Below are 22,660 nucleotides of genomic sequence, written 5' to 3' on the forward strand. Positions count from 1 at the left end.
TAACAGAAATAGCTCTTGAAAGCTCTGTCAGATCCCGGCACTTTTAACTGTTTTTTGACTCGTGCTAAAAAATGCAGCACCTGGTTACAAGGGCTTATTTAACAAATTATCATCTATCGTAATCTAAGTTATAAAATCTAAATTTTAAGTGATCTAAAATGTTCATGACTAACGAGTATTTTCACTTGTACGATTTTTCTATGAAATGAGTCTAAGAGTATATACACGTATATCAGGATACTGACTGCATAGTAAAATATTTATGTACCATTAGTTGCGACTCATTTTGGTCTTTTAAGTAAGTTTCCTTCCCCTGCATTACTTGATCGCTTTTGTAAAAAATAAACAGCACAACAACAACAGCACTCGACGTCAGTATTGTACCAAAAAATGAAAAAAATATTCAAAAAGAAGGCTCATAAAATTCAAATATTGGTAAGCACACACACTAACTTGTCACTACAGACATGATCTTTTTGTTAATGCGCCAAACTCGTTTCGTCCACAGGACGATGTCGATGGTGGGGAAAACCTAGTCCAAATAATTATGACGTCTTGCAAGGCTATTTAGGCGTCCCAGAAAAAAAAATAGCCTTGCCAGACGTCATAATTATTTGGACTAGGGAAAAACCAACAAATCATTAGTTCCCCAAATGAGTATCCTAGTTTAAAGTTTTTTTTTAATATATACATGATTTAGCTATTTCATATTGGAATGGCACATATTCATGAAAAATCAACAAATGATCTGAAAGTCGGAAAGATGAATATAGTCCTCTGACTTCACAAACTTGGAAACAGTTGTGATGTTGCTTCGCTGATTTTAAATATTGACATAAACTCCCTTTACATTTTTATGACCCATAGTCATGTGATAGTGGGTCAACCCTTGACCGTCTGTCCCAAAGTCATTGGTTTTTGTTCTCTAATTTAGTTTGCCTCAACCAAATGTTATAAAACTTTTACAAAAGCTTATTACCACAATACTCAGATCAAGTGTGAATTTTGGTGGTGTCAGTGTTACCGTTCTAGAGTTATGCCCCTTTACAAATGGAAAAATTGCTGAATTTTTGGTTTCTGGCTCTCTATCTTTAACTTTAGTTTGCCTCAACCAAATGTTATGAAACTTGCACACAATGCTTATTACCACAAAAAACAGTTTGAATTTTGGTGGTGTCACTTTTACTGACTCAGTCTGTTCTAGAGTTATGTCCTTTACAGATGGAAAAAATGATGAATTTTACGTTTCCGTCCTCTAAATTAAGTTTGCCTCAACCAAATTTTATGAAACTTTAACGCAATACTTTTTACCACAAAATCAGATCAAGTTATAATTTTAGTAGTATAAATTTTACCGTTCTTCAGTTATCTTCCTTTATAACTTTATATGATATGCAAGCCGGAGTATCATCCCCTATTTATTTTATATAAGATGCAGAGTTATGGAATTTTAGTTGTTGGAAAATTGTTTAAAATTGTCCATTTTCACACTTTGGAAGGTTTTAGAATTGTATTTGTTCAAAAATCACGGCCTTAAACTTACAAAATGTATATACACTTGCAATATCCCTTAAAATGGAGCCAAATTATTTTCATGTTTTGTTTCAATGAATACCACTCTGTGTGCATGTCCTTTTTTAGCTCATCTGGCTTGAAAGGCCAAGTGAGCTTTTTCTCATCACTTGGCGTCCGTCGTTGTTCGTTGCCATTGTTAACTTTTTACATTTTGAACTTCTAGAGAACCACTGAATTCCTTATGAGGTGCTGACCAAGAGTTGTTACTTTGTTGCCGATCTATCATCCAAGATGGCCGGCAGCGGGGGACTTAGTTTAAGATAGGACCCTATAGGAAATACATACAAATGTCTTCTTTTAGAGAACCACTGAATGGAATGAAACCAAACATAGCATGAATGTTCCTTATGAGGTGTTGACCAAGTGTTGTTACTCTGTAGCTGATGCATCATCCAAGACGGCCGCCAGCGGAGTAGGACAATATTAAACCAAATATGGCCTCAATCATTATTAAAGTATCTGTTATGATTTTTATCTTTTTTATATGATTTCAAATACCCAAATTGTTTTTTGTAGGTGGGGGGGGTCTTAGTTGCGCAGTGCTCAGAGTTTTTCTATAATGTAGTTGATCATTAAAATTCATTTAAAGCATAAACCCAAGCTAAAAGGGCAACAAGCTTATCAAGCACTCATTGTACAGCTTTTTATTAAACACGTATTGATATATACATTAAACAGCAAAATAATTATTGATGCAAGATGTCATTAAATAATAATTTTTACTCTTTTTATGTGTAGGACAAGAACTATAGAAGATGCAGAGAAATTATAAACAGCAGAAATGATAGGCAATTTAAAATTTGCAGAAGTCAACAAAACCTAAATGGTAAGTAAACTCATCATAGATACCAGGATTAAATTTTGTATTTACGCCAGACGCGCGTTTCGTCTACAAAACACTCATCAGTGATGCTCGATAAGACTCATAAGGCCACTTTTATAAAAGTTATTGCCCTTGAAAGATGATTATCATGATTATTATAAAAATAAAAAGATGTGGCATATTAAATATGAAAACTATTGATCATTGCTCTAAGAAAGCAATTATAGGCCAGTGACGGCCTTCAATAATGAGAAAGTCCATACCCCTATTGTCAAAGTAGTCAGCTATAAAAGGCCCTCAGACGAAAAATTGAAATAATCCCAACTGTAGAACTAATTGCCTAGTTTATTACAAAACAAATTAAAAAAAAATAAATATGACAGATATGAAACAACTACAACCACTAAATTTGAGTGTCAGAATAAACTACAGGCTCCGAACTTGGAACAGGCACAATCAGAATATGGCAAGGTTATATAAAAATAAGAAGATGTGGCATGATTGCCAATAAGACAACTCTTCACCAGACAACAAATGACATACCGGTAGATTTCCTGCAAAAAAATAAACAGTCCGAACTAAGCAGGAAATGTATACCTTTATCTTAATCGAAAAGACACAAAGATCTGTTAGTACTCACAGCTACTGACAGCTAGTTAAAAATCAATAAAAACTGATACATTTAATAAAAAAATCAGGTTTGTGAGCACTCAACCCTACCTTAACCTTGGACAGTGGTTTAACAGCTCAACATATAAAGAACAAACTGTAAAAATAACCGTTGCAATTGCCTCAACTCGAAAGATTGATAAAATGCACAAAATCAACTACCGGGGTACGTAATGTAAAAACCCATAGGCAAAAAGCACGGAATTAAGAGAACTCACAAGTCATGCAAGTAAGAAAGGAAATATTCTTAAAATGTTCATAAACATGACAAAATAAGCTTTTTTATTGCTGTTTCTCTCTCCATTTATAACATTTTATTTGTTTATTTTGTGTATTTATAGGTGATCAGACATCTTGGTTTTCATGATCAATAGGTCAATACTGAAGAGGAAACTGAAAGTTGATATCTATCTACATGGTGCGCTAATTGGATTAATGTGAAATGCAATGTGTGCTTTCCTGCAAAAAAGAAATAGGAAATTTCATCATAATCACATGATAATGGCTATAAACAAAATGGAGTTCTATCATAGATGCAGAAAAACACAATTGTATAAATGCAACAACATATTATATATATTCGTCGAAAGAAGGGAGAAATGAAGAAAAAAATAGTATTTTGTTGTTGAAAGGAACACCAGCTTTATCCACTCATTTACATCGCTCCCTCATATCAAATATACTGAAGAAGATCTTCGAAGAACAAATTGCAAAAATGTTTTCTCTAAGAATTGAAGGAAATTGTTTAGTGAATGGAATAATTTATGTTATGAACTTTTACGTAGTGAATTGAATAACTGTACACAGCAGCTGAAACAGAGGAAAATTAAAATTTACAAGAAAAGTGTTTATTTTATTATTTAATTTGCAAATATGAACGCATTCTTAAGAACTCCACAAATGGTATGACATTCAAATTGGTTGCTTATTAATGTATACAATTGAAACAATAACAAAGAAAACAGAATACTTTGCTACAAAAAATATTAAAAAAATCAAAGTTAAAGTCATATAAAGTATGTACAATACCTTGACCTAAACAGTCAGACTCACTATATTGTTTTTGTATGTCATGATAATTTTGAGTCAAAAATTTATTAAAGTTTAAATATCATTTGTATCATTTATTAAGTCTTGTAAACATTATGTTCATACTGTTTGTATAGTGAAGAAATTTACAATGAGTAAAAATAGGGGAAAGCATTTCCTACAGGGAAAGTTGATGTACAGAAATTTCCTTAGAGGAAATTTGGAGAACAATGTTTTCCTTAGAGGAAATTTGTGGTATTGAATTTTCCCTCAAGGAAAAGTGTTTGTTAAATATTTCCTCAAAGGAAATTGCAGTTGACAAAATTTCCTCACAGGAAAAAGTATTTCCTCCAAGGAAAATTTGAAGCTGCAAATTTCCTCAGAGGAAAATTTGAAGCCTCAAATTTCCTCAGAGGAAATGAAATTTCCTCAAAGGAAAATTTGAAGCCGCAAATTTCCTCACAGGAAATAGAATTTCCTCAAAGGAAATATTAATGCAGCAAATTCCCTAAGGGAAATCTTTTTCCCTTGAGGAAAATACAATTTCCCTTAAGGAAAAATCTTTTTCCTTTAGGGAAATTTGATTTCCCTTGAGGAAAACTACTTTTCCTCTGAGGAAATTGTTGAAAAAAGGGGCATAACTTTTTCAACAGTGGTGCTAGAGCCAAAATTTTTTAGGACAAATATCAGGGAACCAATACCAACCAAGTTATATACTTCATTTTGACTTAACTCCAAAAATTAAGGTGACAACTTTTGCACTCAGCGGAAGTGCAAACTTGTCCCGGAGACTGTTGAACGACCATTTAACTTCAAGGGGGGGTTATGGTTTTTTAATAAAAAAATATTCTGATCCCCAATTTGATGAAAAAAAATATTGTGTCAAGCAGATGACAAAAAAAAAAATATATCCAGATTTTCCCCATGCCTTATAGTGTTAAATTTTGAAAAAAATAATTTGATTGATAGCGACGCAAAACTTAAAAAAAATTCTGACTCAGACAAAAAAACCATACCCCCGCCCCCAACACTAAGGTTAAATGGTTGCTCCCTAGACCGAAAGTACTTTTTATCTACTTTTATTTTAGCAAAAGTAAATCGAAATCATATATTTTTGGAATCAGCATGAATTATTCTATTACTTGATACTAAATTTGACATTTTGGGATGGAAAGTTGGTTTTTAATTGTCCTTGTTTCTTTGCTAGTTTTCAAAATTAACTTAATAAGGCTATAGTAAAACCATCGAGTTCTAAAATTTTGTAATTTATCCAGTTTGTTCTTTCATTTGAAGGCATGTTATTTTAACAAACAATATTCAATTAGATTATGCAATTATTTAATAAAAAAATAAAAGGTTCACAGTTATCAACGTGGACACTAAACTATCCAGGTCGAGTTTATGACATACATATAAATGCTTCAATAATACTTCACAACGTTGACATTTTAATCTTTTATTGATATGCATGTAAGGAATTCAAACACATGATAACCTATTTAAAAGGTGTTCCCTGTCAATTTACTCTCGGCGTCTTCTTTTAATTGGGACATTTTGTTTTTCTTCTATTTTTACAAATATTAGCCGTGGAAATTCAGACGACGTGTTTGAAATTATGAAACTATTACGACCAATGATACTATGTCGTTGATAGTAATTGTTTCAAAACTTAATTTGTTAATTTCAAATGTATTGATACATTAAATAATAATGTATCAATAGAAGACACGTCAAGTAAGTCTTTAATTTAACAATTACATGTTTTTCACCTTCATCAGTACGTACAACATACCCTGTCTTTGTATGGGTACGTTGTGGAATCCCTTGAAGGTTTTATTACAACGTGTACGGAGAACACAATCAGTCCCGATTGCAGCTATATAGTGCCGCTTTGAAGAATTCGGCTAACTTTGCTGTCGCTATGCCGTGTTCAAGATTGGTCCAGTCGATAGCAGTTCTGATGAAGAATTAATTCGTTTATTTGTCGGTATGGAATGCTGGATTTTGACTGTTTTTGTAATTATGCGGATTTGCCTTTCTACAATGTTTCTTGATGTACAGTCTTGAAAATTTTTTGGTTTAATTTGGCTTCTTCCTTGGTTAAGGATTATGTTGTCGAAAGACAGCATCGCTGGTACCTAATCCTCAGCCACTCTGTAGTAAAATGTAAGCTTTTGTTGTTTTCGTCTTTCATCTAGTGGTGATAGCTCTCTTGATGAATCGTACGGCCCTTCCTTGTATCATTACTAGTTAGTTTGTCTTCTTTTTTATGTATGGGTCCCATGAGGCTGATATGGTCTTTTTCATTGTTGATTTCCCTGTATAGTAAGAAGTCGTCTGTCTGAATATAGTCGGACTGATGATTTTGCTGCATCAGGGGGAATTCATTTATGTGGCAGATAAATAGTATGGGCTCAATGCCGTGCCTTGTGGTACTCTTGTATCTACTTTGACTCGTTCTGAAAATTCTCCATCTAGTGCGACTCTCATTTGTCTGTTTGTTAGAAAGTAACTGTCACCATACCGAAGTAGCTTGTAGAGAAGTTTTTTGTGAGGTACTGTATCAAAAGATTTCGAGAAGTCCAGTATTGCCATGTCAATTTGTTTTCCTTTGTCAGCTAATTGAATCATGTCGTCGATTTTTATTGGTAGCTGAGTTTTGCACGTATAGCCCGATTTAAAACTTTAATTTTTAAATCAATATTTTCATAACGACCAGTTTCAATTTTGATTTGCAATTAACAAATGTTTAAAAAAATCCAAGTGAAACGTGTCGAATGAATATTTGCCTTGTCTTAAGCGCTTTTCTTTATTAACCTTCATCAGTATGAAAAAAAACCCGGACATGTGTGTTATTTGTCAACAAGACAGCGATAAAAAGACACAAATAACCAAAATATACCTAGGGGTCAACATAACAGTTTTAACAATAGACAGGTGACTATACAATGTCAACCTCTAAAACTTCCCCAGTAAAACAAAAACTGTGAATAAGAAACTCAAAGGTCTGCAACCAACACCAAATAAAAAAGGTTTGGACAGAAAGACCTAAATATGCACTAGATTCCAATTTAAAGAAAAAGGAATGAAATTAAGTAATGTGACACTGGTTGTTATTTCCTTTATTTTTGTGTTTTCTTTAGACAACATATCGCTGAAATTATTTTTATGCTCTTTTATCTGCCTAGATGCTTACATCTTCGTCATTTGGTTTCTGGTGGACAGTTGTCTCATTGACAACCAAACAACATTGTGTGTGTCTACATTATATTGGATCACGAACTCAGGTCAACAGATTGGTGTCATTAATTAACTTTTTGTAATCATTTTATTTTTGTTTATATTATGTTTGTCTGCTCTAACTGGTTTACGCTTCCAATAGTTTTGGAAATATTTTAATGCTTCTTTGAAGTTTGGTATGCAAAATTTCTTGTCACTTAAATACAGCTTTAAAGTTGAGGATCAATTGATATTGCTGTGGTCAAAGTATCGTTTTCATTTGATATCATTTATGCAAATAAAACAGTTGAAATATTTCATTTTCGGTTAGAGTCTACCATTCAAAAGTGTAAGTTAAATTTTAGAAAAAAAACAGTGACTGCCAATTTCTGTTCTTTAAAATTTTGTAAATTTCCATTTCATAAAACTCTGTAAATTGACTGCAAATGTAAATTGCAACTCATCCAAACAAAATTGACCTTTTAACGTTAGACGATTTGGTTGTTATAATTGTGTTATCCTCTTTTATGTTTATGATCTCAAACGTGTCATAATTTTGGTTTTCCAAACCTGATGAAAGTAATTCCATAAACACGTGTTGAGGCCAATGAAATCACATATTATTTTTTTTACACATGCAAACGGATCTTGAAAAATAAAGTGTATACTACATAGTGAAAAAATAAAGTGTATACTACATAGTGAAGAAATAAAGTGTATACTACATAGTGAAGAAATAAAGTGTATACTACATAGTGAAGAAATAAAGTGTATACTACATAGTGAAAAAATAAAGTGTATACTACATAGTGAAGAAATAAAGTGAACATGTACCCTTGAATTATATTTTCGGTACAAAATAGATATTATCTCCCTTCAAATTTTGCGTCAAGAATTCAATTAATAAGGCGACCAGAGGGTAATTAACATCCTCTAAATATGACGTCGATAGGGTACTAACCCAAATTTGACTACTTCTAAACAGTTTGATCCACCCTTGAATAAAATCGTTATGGTCCGCTTTTACGGTAGACGTTTCAGAATTCTAAACTCGAGGAGGGTTTTCCCCCGATTGGTTTACAGCTGTTTAATATAATGGTCAATACATAAATGGAAGGAGCGAGGTGAAAGTGATACCTATCTGGAATAACATATAAACTTTAGTTGACGTTAGTTAACCCACTATACTTTTTAGTTCGGTAGTCTCGAGATATCGTGTGAACTGTTACCGTGTGAACCAGCACGGTAAAACAAATCAGGTTATATTAATTTAATAAATCTTTGCTGCTGAGCGTAAAACTGCTATCAATGGATCAATCATATTTTTGAGATGCAAAGCTGATCATTTGATTTTATCAAGATATTCATTTCTAATTTTTTTTTATTTACCTGCTATGAACGATTTCATTTTGATTGGTCTACCATAAAAAATAGTCACAAAAAGGTAATAAATGCTGAATGCTCCTGTTATGGAATTTAATTGTTAATACTTGTTATAAGTATGTTAATCTACGGGCGCATTGCATTTGCGCCAATTTAAAAAAAATTGCACCACAGGGTTGTATTTCACTTGCGCCAAAAAAAATACTGTTTTTGCGCTAAATTACAAGTAAAAAATAACGGAAATGTTTTCATATAAGTTTCATCATGAGAAGGAAGCTCGCAAAAGAAATGTTGTAGATAATCCTCCCCCCTTTTTTGAGCAAGTAAGCGAGTTACTTATTTCTAATACAAAGTGAGAGTCACATAAAGGAATCAAATTGTATAGTGTTCACATGTTCGAGGTGAAAAAATGGACATAATTCATTCGGAGACGAATAGAGGAGGAAAAAAGTCTGTAACTTTTGAAGACTTCACATTTAGGATATGTAATGTATTGAAAAATGGAGACAAATCGTATAGATGTACCCAAAAAGTTGCAATGCTAGAATCACAACAGATGTGGACAGCAAAACAAGCACGTTTAAGACCAGCAATAAGTACAATTTCACCATTTAAAATAACTAATCAGTGTTAAGGGTGTTTTGGTCTATCAATGAATGTAATTTATGACGAATATCATTATTAAAAGTTTTTTTTTCAATATAGATCTCTTATTTGTACTATATTTACCTGTATCATTGGCGCAAATGAAATGTATTTTTTTTTGGCGCAAATGAAATATGGTTTGTGGCGCAATTATTTTTTTTGGGCGCAAATGAAATGCCAATTGGTGCAAAAGCAAAGCACCGGAATCTACAGATGCCATTACGTGTAAAAATGAAAGAAAAAAAGGTTTTGTATTCTATGAAATCAAAATTTGCATCAAAAACATAGCAATAATTTCAAATCTATATTTTATTACAGTATAATTGAACATAACAGTATATTTGCCGAATAATAAAGTTCTTACGTAGTTCAAATGCTATAATGGGCAATATCGGTGATTTGCTTTTGTGCCAATTAGCATTTCATTTGCGACAAAAAATCTTTCATTTGTATTTCATTTGCGCCAAAAATAGAATATTTCATTTGCGCCTATACTGCAGGTAAATAGTATAAGAAATAGATTTATTCAAAAAAGACTTTTAGTAATAACTTAAAAACACAGGTTTTGTTTGCATAATAACATATATTCATCAGAAATTAGGCATCATAAACCATAATGAAAGCACTATACACTGATAAGAGACTATTCATAATAATGTTCAAACACAGTTCTGTTATAAATTGATGTGATCATAAACTAAACAGAAGCACTATACACTGGAGTGTTTGCCTAAACAAATTCTTTTAAATTTATAAAAATGTATTCGAACATTTGCAGATAGAGAATATAAGTATTATTCTATGTTTGATCTGGAAAATAAATTTTGACTTGCATATTGTATCGTATTTGGCAAAACAAAGAGATTTTACCTTGTAGTTCTGTGCGTATAATCTTTGATGGTCTGTCAGTAATGTTACCAGATACTTTTCAAACTCTGATTCTGAGTTGTTGTGATTCACGATATAGAAATGAACATATAAACTTTTCCGGTATCCGGTATATGTTACCGGTAAAATGGCTCAAACGTACTTTTCATTTTTTTTTGGCGCAAATGAAATATAACCTTGTGGCGCAAATGAAAGATTGGATTTTGTAAAAATTGGCGCAAATGCAATGCGCCCGGCAATATAGATGCAGCTGGAATTATTTAATGTTTTGAATATAATTCAAAAAAGGATTTAAATCAAGTTAAAACTGAATTAAAATGTATAATATTGAGATTGACCTTGTGACTTATGATGAACACACAAAGGTCGAAATTTAAGGTCATACAGAGAGCATTCCAATTCGCACGTGTGGATTGTTTAAATGGTGTCACAATGAACAAAAAAAAAAAAAACGACTGTTTATATAATCTTGAAATCTTGCAAGATAAATATTCGGCTTTTTAGTTTTGGCATGCTATCCTACTTTGACATAGTATACGTACACACCAAAACTCATAATATAAAACTATAACTAAAATATCTGTAATTGCCTTGAATGGGCGACTGTGACATTTTAGTAGTATTGTGAATATCATTTAAAAATTACCTTGTTCTGACTTGACGTCTGTGAATAAAAAGAGTTGTGGGGCTAAATGTAAACGAGTGAACAACCAAACATCACAAATAATCTGAACTTAAGAGGCTAAGGGGTCAAAATATTGACGTCATCAATAGACAAGCGTCTTTACACTACCCCAAGCAACTTCTAATTTCCAAAAGAGTTTGGGACTATGAAGGACCATTCGGGCCACAATGCTATTTTTGACACGTTCCCTAGAGAAAAGATTTACAGTTTGTTCTCGTACCCTAGAGCAACACGTTGCAGTTGGTTTGTGTACCCTATAGCAACGCGTTGATGTTGGCTCGCGTAACCTTGAGCAACGCGTACAAGTAAGTTCACGTAGCCTAGAGTAACGCGTTAAAGTTCCTTCACGTTACTTAAAGCAAGGCGTTGCAACTATTGTACGTTCGAAGTTGTTTACGACGTTAACGATGTTCCTTATGTTTGTAATTAACTCGTCTGTTCTAGGAATTCAAAAATATGTTCTAACCAGTAAAAGTTGCCCTTAATTTCCAATTTAAAACGAAGGACACAAATACGAGGCAATTTCTGAATGATGTTAAAAGCAAATTTAGTGCCCATTTCAGACAAGTATTGTATTCAGGCATTAGTATTATAGAAGTCTTCTGTTAGTCTGTCGCCTGATGTCATTTTGATTGAATTATAAACTCCATTTGATTAGCCAATTCTATTAGTCCGTAATTGGGGTGACATGTTTTCCTATGATTTACGTTCCCTACAGGAATGGAACCACATTCCCTGTTAAACATCAACGCGTTGATCTAGCGTACGCGAATAATGTGAAACACGTTACTATATGATACGATATGATACTAGTATGTGGATTCTAAAAAACTCTTAAGAACTTCTTGATAATTTATCAACCCTGTATACCACCATTACCCAAGTGAAATTGAAAAAATCGTCTAAAAGAAATAATCCACACTATATATATATAAAAAGATGTGGTATGAGTGCCAATGAGACAACTCTCATTCCAAGTCACAATTTGTAAAATGCTTTTAAATATAAAAATTGTAGCATACGCTAGAAATTTATTGTTTTGGAATACCATACGGCATATTTTGTTAATAGTGAACAAAAAGGTAATACAGGTGAACAAGTGATCAGTATGCTGGAGTTTCTTATTCTTATTTTCGTATGAGCCGGAGTTCCTTCAGACACTTGTCAAAAACAAGAAGATCAAAGAAGTCAGATCATTTAATTTCACATAGGTGTGGCTAGGTACTTATACGTCCCGCCATTGTGTTATTTTGCAATGGTCAATTTTGTGTCATTTTGCTATGGTCAATTTTTGTATTCTTGTCTTTCATTTTTGCTATACACTTTGTCTATAGAGTGTCTATATGCCATTTTGTTTTTCTTTGTTGCAATAGTTATTTGTTTTATAGTGATTAAGATTATAACACAATGTTGACTGCTGTATCCCAATTTTTTAAATTTTTACCTATTACGTCTGTTTGTTTTGCTCACACATTGTTGTCAATATAATGGAATTCTATGCGACTGTCATACAAGTGAGAGGTTTAATCCACCATTTTCTACATAAGGAAATGCCTGTACCAAGTCAGGAATATGACAGTTGTTATCAAAATGTATGCAATAAATTGCAGGGTTAATTTCTTACAACTGTCAAAATCAACGGAATGGTTTTTTTTCTACCCTTTTTCGCATGAAACCGGATGTGACACACTATGGTTTGGTGGTATTACGCCTCACTGAACATGTGGCAGGTTTAACTTTTTTTCTTATCACTTAATTTTCTCTTGTTTCAATAATATAATAATTGAAAAAAATACATTACATGTACAAATCTCTTTTTCAATTTAAAGAAACAAATTCCGGTATTTGAGGAGTAAATTAGAACACATGTACAATAAGTATAAAAGATTAAATCATAATTATTCCTCTGTTTGCAAATATTGATATTGAAATCAAGACGCCAGAAACATGTTTAACCCCGTCACACTCTTTATATGTCTGCCCCAAGTCAGGAGCCAACAATACGGTATGGGTTTTTTTCTCATTTTTGAAGGCCGTACGACCAGGGTTGCCTATAATCGCTTACATCCACTTTATTTGAACTTTGGTGGATAGTTGTCTCATTGGCAATCATACAACATCTCCTTATTCTTATATAGATAGCTCGCTTTTCTGGTATAAACATTAAAAGAATGGTCGAAACACACGACCAAATAAAGAAAACAAAAATTAATTCAGAGTTTAATAAAAAGTTTAGTTTAATAAGAAATATTTCTTTTACACAGCTTAGTTACAATTCAACATAACCTGAATGCTGTCAAGTAACTTTCCATTTGCAAGAAAATTTAATCCCTGTTCTACATTAAGTTATGATAACTGGTTTTATACTATTTTCGCATTTAAGGGACACACTTGGAGATTCATTAACCATAAATTCAATGCGTAAAATTATAATCTAACATTTGGAATTTTCTGCATCAATAGGCGAACATATTCCTGACTAGTGTTGGAGAAACTGCTTTCCAGGGAAATTTCGGTTAATAAAAACTATGAAAGTAGTGCCGAAATAGGCTTGAAACATTATAATATTGTTTGCACCTCTTAAGTTTTCTTAAATGATCATCAATTACGTTGATGGTCAATGTAAGTCTAATCAAATTAACAGATATAAATATAATATAATTTCCAATCTATAGACGATAACGTACGGTTTTATTTCGCTAATTTTACTGACTCCGAGAACTTTTAAAGACAAATTTTGACTCTGTCGCGCGATGTTTCAGGCAACTTTCAACAAATACCGTTGAACTGTAAGATGGTTTATTTAAAAACTTTTTACTCATCATTGACAGGGCTAAAAGGAATAATAACATATTTAAAAAAAAAAATTTTATAAGTGGAAGAAAAAAATGGATAAAATAACAAAACCTCCAAAAACAGGTAGTTGACGAGATTAAGAGGTCAAGCGAAGACTACTTGTCTTCTCACTTCTAGTTGGCTCGATATTAACGATAATTCAATGGTATGCTGTTTTGACCTTTTCAATAAATATTTACTTAAATTAAATTGAATCGTATCAACATTCCCATATTTGATGATATTGTAGGATAAAACTATTTCGTTATCTTAGTGATAAATTCATTCATAATATACTAAGTAATGCTCAATAAACCACAGTAATGAAGGTCGCCTTTTTATAATCCAAAATAGTCTTGCTTCCACCAACCGTTCCTTTGTTTTTGGTGTTTGTGTCATGACTTAATAAACAATATCTCTTCTTTTCAATTAAATCTTTTAAAGAAAGTACGAATCAGAACTTCAATTGTATTAAGAATTTACAAAAATAATAATAAGATATCTAATTATAAATTTTTTTTATTTTAGTTTTAAGGTAGATCGGGTGTCTTTCTCCATCTTTGATTGTAAAATAGCCGAAAACAATCGGTCTAGATCTTTATTAAAATGTGCAAATTTCGAAAGAAGTATGTATTTCATTTGTAAGACTTTTCATCTCAATGAAAAAATTATGTGTTTTATCATATTTTCACGACTGTTTTTAAAAACAAAATCAGAATATTTTACGTTTGATTCAATTTTTTCAACTTTGTCATATAAGGGAAGATTACTAAGAGATAATGTAACTTTTATAAAGGAATGTGTTATGAATTTACCTATTTTGTTTTTGTAGCAAGAAAACGAGTCCCGTGACCCCAATTTTCCGTTTTCTTTTCTGAAAGTACATTATAAGAGCTTTCCTCTCATATTTTATCTTTAAATTCTATCATTTAGTTTTTTCTTTTTATTACGAAAAATTGGGTTTGCCATGCATGATCTATACAAAATCTGACAATTTTGCAAAACCTGTAGCTTCGTGACACATTCTTTTTATTATATTTTTGACAAAAGCATGATGTAAACTACATTTTGGCAAACTATCAAAAAATCTATCCTAAAATCTTTCAGGTTTTTTTCATTAGTGGAAGATAAAAACATATCAAAATAACAGAACCACAAAAAAGTGTTTTTCGACGAGATAATTAAATCATCTTATTAAATTTGAATATTCTAGTACCTAAAAAAAATTCTAAGGGGTACGTCTTGATACCAGATTACAGACAGTTGGGCAGTTTCTACATTCTTTTTCCAATGAGGAAATAACAAAGTCGATGTGGTATGAGCAAAATATTGTATCTTAGCAAAAATAAAAATTGCATGAAGTTCAAACGGTTTGTTGAGATCTCATTAAATAAGCCTTAAAGATTCGTATATGTTAACCAGTACATATGGGGTTGGCTTTTGGATAAATGATCTTAACAATATATTAGATATTTTGTTTCAGACTTTTGCCATAGGAGCCGGTGCTCAATTAACACTCAGTAATGGACAAATGGGCAATTTTCTATCTCTTAACATTGCTGGCGGACTTGGGCTGACATTTGGCATTTACTTTAGTGGTGGCGTATCTGGTATGTATATAAACAAAAAGGTTAAACAAAAATTGACATATTTCCGGTGTCGTAAACCATTAGTTTTCGAATTTAAAAGATAATTGCGACAGCAGTTATTAAAGAAACTAAGATTGATTTTTAAATAACATATAATTGTAAAAGCGCTTTGCTGTACATCTGTAAATCATCATTTTATATTCTTTTCTGTAATATAGCGTTTATGAAAAATTAAATATTATTTGATGATTTTTTGTCAACGGACATTACAGCTATATTAGGTATAGACAAAGTCAAATGAAGATTATGACAAGCGTTAGAAATGATTCTGAATGATTTATATTGAAAACCTCATCTATAGCGTACCACTCTTAGATTATTTGTTCGGAACTGAGGCAAAATATAAACACTGATTACTATGACAGTTATCACAGCTTAAAAGCACAACAGCACATACGTTGGCTTCGTACATGTATTTACAAATCACGCAGAGTAAAGGGACGCACACCTTTTAATTTTGGTGAATTAAAAGGGAATAGAAAAATCTACATGTATATTTTAAAAATAATCTCAGTACAACACACTACTCGAAAATTAAAAATAGAAGCACCGATAAAAACCAAACTCTATGACAATAAACATTATATATAAAATCATTGAAAACTCATTATCATAGATATAAGTAGAGGCACTTAAATGAAATGCATACGAACTTCTGTGGTGTTTTTATGCTTACTATTTATTAAATTCATGTATTCAGAGTGTAAATGTGTATAGGAAAATTAAAACATATAGTATCATGGTGGTATGTTTCTTTTAGGAGGGCATCTAAATCCAGCAGTTACTCTTGGTTTCTGTATAATGGGTAAAACTGCCTGGTGGAAATGGCCCCTCTACAGTATAGCACAGTTAGCAGGATCATTTGTGGCAGCAGCTGTTCAGTTTGGAATATATCATGGTATCTATATTTATAATTGAAGACTGCCAAAAAGGTCACGGATTTAAAAAATAAAATGAAAACAAACTCCAAAGAGGGTATACAAATAAAAAAGTTCCAAGTCATGTCTTCTTTGACTGTCCATGACGTTAAAATACTAAATCCCTGGGATGTGTTTTAGTTGATTTTAGTCTCTGATGCATGATTTTTTATTATTAATTGTTTTTGGCTTTTAACTAGCTGTCAGTAACTGCGAGTACTCTCAAATCGTACTGTCCTGTAATTTGACCTGTTGATACTATTTGTAATGCTTTTTTGTTATTTAGTGTTTACTTATTCAAGGTTATATATCGTCTATATACCAGCTTTGATAAGTGTTTGGTATGACTATAAAATTTTCGCTTCTTCTTACTATGACCAACAAAATTATTTATTTTGTAAAAAATAATTCCGTTCTCCATTCAGACTGTATACCTTTCAACAAAATTATTTTCATTTACCTGTGTATATTATTTTATTTTGCGGTTTTTAGTTCAAGGTGGTTGTTGTTTTTTTTTAAAATTTTTTAACATCTCACAGCGGTATACTACTGTTGCCTTTATTTATCCTGCAGTCAGCCACCTATTGTACAAATAACAGGTATACACATAATTTTTTGCTTTATTTGTACTTGTACAAATAAAGTCTCCTGTTACCCCCGCTTCCATGTTGAGCAAGCGGTAATGTGGATATTTCTTTTTGCGTACCAGTTCATTTTGGGGTCCTCTTCGCGGTCCGCGTTTAAGCTATGTCGATTTCTTTGAAAAATTAGAGACAATGATTTAGATTTTAACAACTAAAGTTTCAAGTGTTGGGTGTAAATTTCAGGATAAAAACAATATATGTACATTGTCGGAAAATATAAAATTTATTTGTACTCGCTGCGAAACAGGAGAAAAGCTCGGCGAGCCTCGCTTTTCGTCCTGTTTCTAAAGCTCATACAAATAAATTTTATATTTTCCGACAATGTACATATATTGTATATTTATTCACCCCTTATTTTATTGATTTTGTATTTACATTGTATCATAGATCAAATTTATTCGTTCAGTGTATGTTCACTTGTGATAATATGTCTTTATATTGAGTTAAGCCATTTCAATTGATATTTTATAGTGTCTTTTTATGTTGTGATGTTACACTATTGTTTCAGATAAGGGTGAAGGTTGGTACCTATTAAAACGTTTAAACCCGCTGCATTTGTTTGCACTTGTCCTAAGTCAGGAATCTGATGTTCAGTAGTTGTAATTTGTTGATGTGGTTCATAAGTGTTTCTCGTTTTTTATGTAGATTAGACCGTTGGTTTCCCCGTTTGAATGGTTTTACACTAGTCATTTTTGGGGTCCTTTATAGCTTGCTGTTCGGTGTGAGCCAAGGCTCCGTGTTGAAGACCGTACATTGACCTATAATGGTTTACTTTTACACATTGTGACTTGGATGGAGAGTTGTCTCATTGGAACTCATACCACATCTTCTTATATCTAACACCTTGGTAAATAGAAAGACAAAGAGTAAGCGTTTTTTTTTTCCTTTACTAATGGCTGTGCCAAGGACACCAAGTAGATTTCCAACACGCTACATGAATTTCATTTTTCAACTGAAAAGTATAAACAAGAGGCAGTGCTGTTTGACGCTGTTTTCTGTAATTCTCTACAAAATGGAAATATAATTATCGGAATTACCTCTAACATAACAAAAATATTAATACTTCTTTAACCCTTTCATATAACATTAATTGTCTTTATATTATGAAAGGGATGATATAGTCTGGTCATTTTAGTTCAGAAATGTAGTATGTGATGACACTGTGAAGTCGTATACATGTCAAAATTGACAAACTTGAACAACAATGGCTATTTCTATATATAGTTTTTCGTCAAATAAAGTATGACCAAACATCCTTATCAAAACACGATATTTCACATAAATTCACATCTTTGTATAAGACACCTTGAGGCAAATTATCTTTTTGGATAAGACCGTTGCTCATATCTATATACCAATCAAAGTTCTGAAAATAATGCAATTTTACTAGTTTTAAATTTGCCCCCACCCCTTAAATGCGAGAAACTTGAAGGTCTAAGCAACGATGTAATACAAACTAAGAAATATCATTACATTACTTGACATTCTTATGTCTTGTCGTCTGCTGGGTGTTACTTGATAGATTTATATTACTTTGTGATTTTCGAATTCAAAGAGCAATAAGTTTCACTATCATATATATTATTTTTTAAATTAATCGATTGAACTTTTATTGGTTTACTGTCGATTTTTAAATGAAATGGAAGACGATGGGGACAATAAAAACTCATTAGTCGAAAAGAAACTGACAAGGCCATGGCAAAAAAAACGAGAGACGAGGAAAAAGCAAACAAGTCCATAAAAATCTAAATGCTTCCGGTGATTACTCTCATTCTGTCATGTCACGATCGACGATTTGAACATATACGTGGTTATCTGTGACATAGATAGTCCACAACGGTTAACCAACTCGTAATTGTATCCGTAAAACTTTCGAAGGAATGACTTAACCTCAACACTTGGAACCCTGGTCTCGATAGCTTCCTTATATAAGCTATTCTCTTGACGTCTCTTCCGGTAATATAGCCTCTCATAATATACATCCTTAGTGAGGCTTGGTTTTCAAATGTTCGGGTTTGAGCGTTCCTCATGAAATTTAATCGCTTCGGATGCATAAAAAAGAGCATAAGGATCCATTTAGGCCTTACAAATGTAAGTTTTTGAGAACTTATACCCCATAATATAGGGAAATGCATGAAATCAAGAAATAAAAATGAATTATACAAGTTTTACAATGTTATGATGTAATAATAATGTCATAATATGCGCATATTTCACAAAAAATAAGAAAAATAGTAATTTTATGCAGTATAATTCCTTAATTCCTTTGTAGAACATTAACCACTGCAAAATAACATCAACATATTTAGTTATAGAGAAGCTTTCTTATAGCCATTTAAGAATTCCTACCAACAATAAAAATTTGTATTTTTGTGCGCCCCTACATAACCGACCGTGCAAGACCCTCATGGGTAGGCAAGGTCGTTTAAAACCCCCTCGTCGTCACTACATTTTCAATGTACTCTGGAAATTTGGTAGAAAACAAAAAAAATCAAGTACAAAATATGTCCATTTCGTCAAGGTCATTTGCTATAGTTAACACTTCATATGTGAAATTGGTTTTTATTTTCTGAACTTCCTTTGTCCATAGTTATGTTAAGGTAAATTTTAATTCATGTCTGGTAATTTTGAATTTGCACTGACTTTAGGTCGTGACATTGCCCCTACTCCTTTAAAAATGTTCGTTTTATTATTATACAGATGCAATCAACCATTTTGATGGGGGAATAAGGTCCACATATGGTAACACGTCTACAGCGGGAATATTTTCCACATTTCCACAGGAATTCGTATCTACAACTAATGCATTTTTCGATCAAGTAAGTGTTACATAAATTATTTTTTCTATTTAATTAGATTCAAAATTATTATTTTTTCTTTGATGTAATGATATATAAAATAACACAATAATAGAACTTGAGAAAAAATAAGAAGATGTGGAATGAGTACCAATGAGACAACTATCAGACCAAATTACGTAGAAGGTTAGCAACTATAGGTCACAATACGGCATTCAATAATGAATAATACTCATACCACATAGCAAGCTATAAAAGGCCCCGAAATGACCAATGAAAACAATTCAAACGAGAAAAATATATGTTCACATAACTATGTGCCTAGTAATATGTAAATTAGAAAAACATTTTTTCAAATAAATCAATCAAAATTCAGAGATCACATAATTGTTCATTGTTTTTTTAGGTGTTTGCAACATTTTTATTTTTATTACTTGGATGCATTCATGCTGTAGCTGACGAGAAGAATATGATGCCACCAAAAGGCATTATACCAATAGCAATGGGTATGATCGTAACAGCGATCGGGACATCTTTTGCTTTTAACTGTGGTTATGCTATAAACTGTGCAAGAGATTTTGGACCAAGGCTGTTTACAGTAATAGCTGGCTGGGGTTTAGAACCTATCAGGTTTGTAATTTAAATAACATGTATTTAAGGATACTTAGTGACAAGATTATGTCCTCTTATTTTTTGTTCACAATCCGTAAACTTGAAATTTCTGTTTGATTTTAAGTTACGTTTAATTTATCATAAATTATCATCATCATCAAAAAGTGCTATTTGTTTACTAGCCACAGTAGTCAATTATTATATGTTATGCAAAGAACCGATATGTATTGATGTGGCGTTTAACAACTAATACATAAGACAAAAGTAAAGGACTAGACGAAAGCAAGGAAAATTCGATGTTACTAAACGATACAAAAGATCATCCCTAGCAGACTAAGCAGACACTAGATATACAGTCGTTGGCAATGACCTTTGATTGACTTTGAGTGATTCGTTTCTTATTTATAAAACAGTTTCATGGAGTGAAGTCACTTGTGTTTTTAAATTTTTCTTCTATTTTTTGTAATCTTTTAAAGAAGTTTTTTTTAAACTTTTATTTACAGTTACAGAAATTATAACTGGTTTTGGGTGCCAATTGTTGGGCCATTAGTTGGATCCGTCATTGCGAGCTATGTTTACATTGCACTAATACAATACCACTGGCCGAGGAGGGAAGACGAGAAACCGGAAGTAGTGACAATACATGTCAATGGAAAAGATAATGCTGCTTTTGAACCAGAGTCTGAAAAATTTTAGACCCTAAAACTCATTATTTAAGTCCCTATTAACTGTACTGAATACGGATGTGATCATTTATATATATGTAAGATCATTATAGTCGAAAAATACATCAGAGACATATCGTCCATTGCAGTGGGCAAACATCCGTTGACAGTGACAGTGATCTCACTCAAAAGAACTAGCGAATAATACGATTCCGTAATAAATATGTTGTGCACAAATTTTTACAAATTTTCTACTTTCAAATTTGTACCTTCTGCACCGACGCACTTACTACGTATCTTGAACCACAGATACTCTCGGACAGCACTTACAGTTATATCGAACTGTTCGTAGACATCCATGTCGTTTGGTTAGTGTGTATAGTTGTCTCATTGATATCATAACACATCTCCACATTTTATATTTAGTTGTTCTTAGCCTAGATAATTAATATTGCTATCCTTGTAGTACCCATACAGTTTCAATCTTTGAAATTACAACTGTAGCCTTTTGTAAAATTTGATTTATACAAGATTGAACGATGAAACTATTATAGCATGCCTAACTGGATATATTAAACACAATAAATATATAAACCTGTTATAATGATTCGTCAATACCTTGAACTATTTTTTTCAGTGTGATTTATCAACAAATTGATAGTGTTCTTTTCATTTTACAAGCAATGGGTCGATACCAATGCTGGTGGACTATTAGTCCCAGAGGGTAGCATCAACTCAGTAGTTAGTCGTTCGACACTGACATGATTTATGACAAACTTTTTTTAAATGATTCTCCGTTGATAATTCAGAAATTATTAAGAAACTAAGATTCTAATCACTCAGGCAAAGTTGACCTTTAGTTAGACTGAATTGGCTATTACATCTAATATCCTTTGGTCGTTAGCGTGGTTCAGTATTTATCCATCCTGCTTTCAAATTTTTGGCTTTGATCGTTCCTGATGTAGGTAATCCAGAAAAGGACGTCGGGTGCATCATATTGGTAGTGTTAATTTCATTTTTGTTATTAGTGTGTGAGTGTGTGTGTCGTTATAAGAAGAATTGTATTCCACGAATTGCAACTTCTCGTATTCATTCTAAAAATGTTTATAAAGAATTTCCACTACCATCAAGTTATACACCCTCCTGGCATTTTTAGTATGTCCAAACTGTTTTTACGTAAAAAGACATCAAGGCATTAACTAAAAAAACTAAGTTGAAGTAAGAACCGTGGTCAAAAGATAAAAAAAAAAAAACAGTTTACAATACACTACATAGAAAACTATAATTGATTGATCGACATGAAACCCATAAAAAACGGTGAACTTCGGTTCTTCTGCAGAGTTAGTTGTTCTTGCTCAACTGGTGACACTTGACACGTTGTCTTAGCTGTGGATTCGTAGCTCTTATGGTACTTATGATATTGCTTGACAATTTGCGAACCATAGGCTACGGAATCGTAGCTCTTATGGTCCTTATGATATTGTTTGACAATTTGCAAACCATAGGCTGCGGAATCGTAGCTCTTATGGTCCTAATGATATTTTTGACAATTTGCGGACCATAGACCATAGACTCTATGGTTCGCAAATTGTCAAACAATATCATAAGGACCATAAGAGCTGCG

The 22,660-nt window shown here is 32.3% G+C and overlaps 1 protein-coding gene and 1 long non-coding RNA gene across 2 annotated transcripts in view; both read left to right on the plus strand.

Moving 5' to 3' along the window:
- The window catches only part of LOC127734248 (aquaporin-10-like), a 34,166-nt gene extending 12,538 nt beyond the window's left edge, over positions 1 to 21,628 (plus strand). The window contains exons 2-6 of the mRNA XM_052244025.1: positions 15,235 to 15,361; positions 16,161 to 16,298; positions 19,662 to 19,780; positions 20,166 to 20,389; positions 20,875 to 21,628. Coding sequence (XP_052099985.1) covers positions 15,235 to 15,361; positions 16,161 to 16,298; positions 19,662 to 19,780; positions 20,166 to 20,389; positions 20,875 to 21,067 — 801 coding nt within the window. The 3' untranslated portion in view covers positions 21,068 to 21,628. The remainder of the gene's footprint in view (positions 1 to 15,234; positions 15,362 to 16,160; positions 16,299 to 19,661; positions 19,781 to 20,165; positions 20,390 to 20,874) is intronic.
- Positions 234 to 4,185, plus strand: LOC127734258 (uncharacterized). Its single transcript, XR_007997485.1, has 3 exons — positions 234 to 435; positions 2,314 to 2,401; positions 3,409 to 4,185. It is a non-coding gene; the product is annotated as an uncharacterized LOC127734258 (long non-coding RNA).
- Positions 21,629 to 22,660: the final 1,032 nt, after the last annotated feature.

The sequence above is a fragment of the Mytilus californianus genome, unplaced genomic scaffold, assembly GCF_021869535.1.
Source record: "Mytilus californianus isolate M0D057914Y unplaced genomic scaffold, xbMytCali1.0.p SCAF_3, whole genome shotgun sequence".
Taxonomy (NCBI): domain Eukaryota; kingdom Metazoa; phylum Mollusca; class Bivalvia; order Mytilida; family Mytilidae; genus Mytilus; species Mytilus californianus.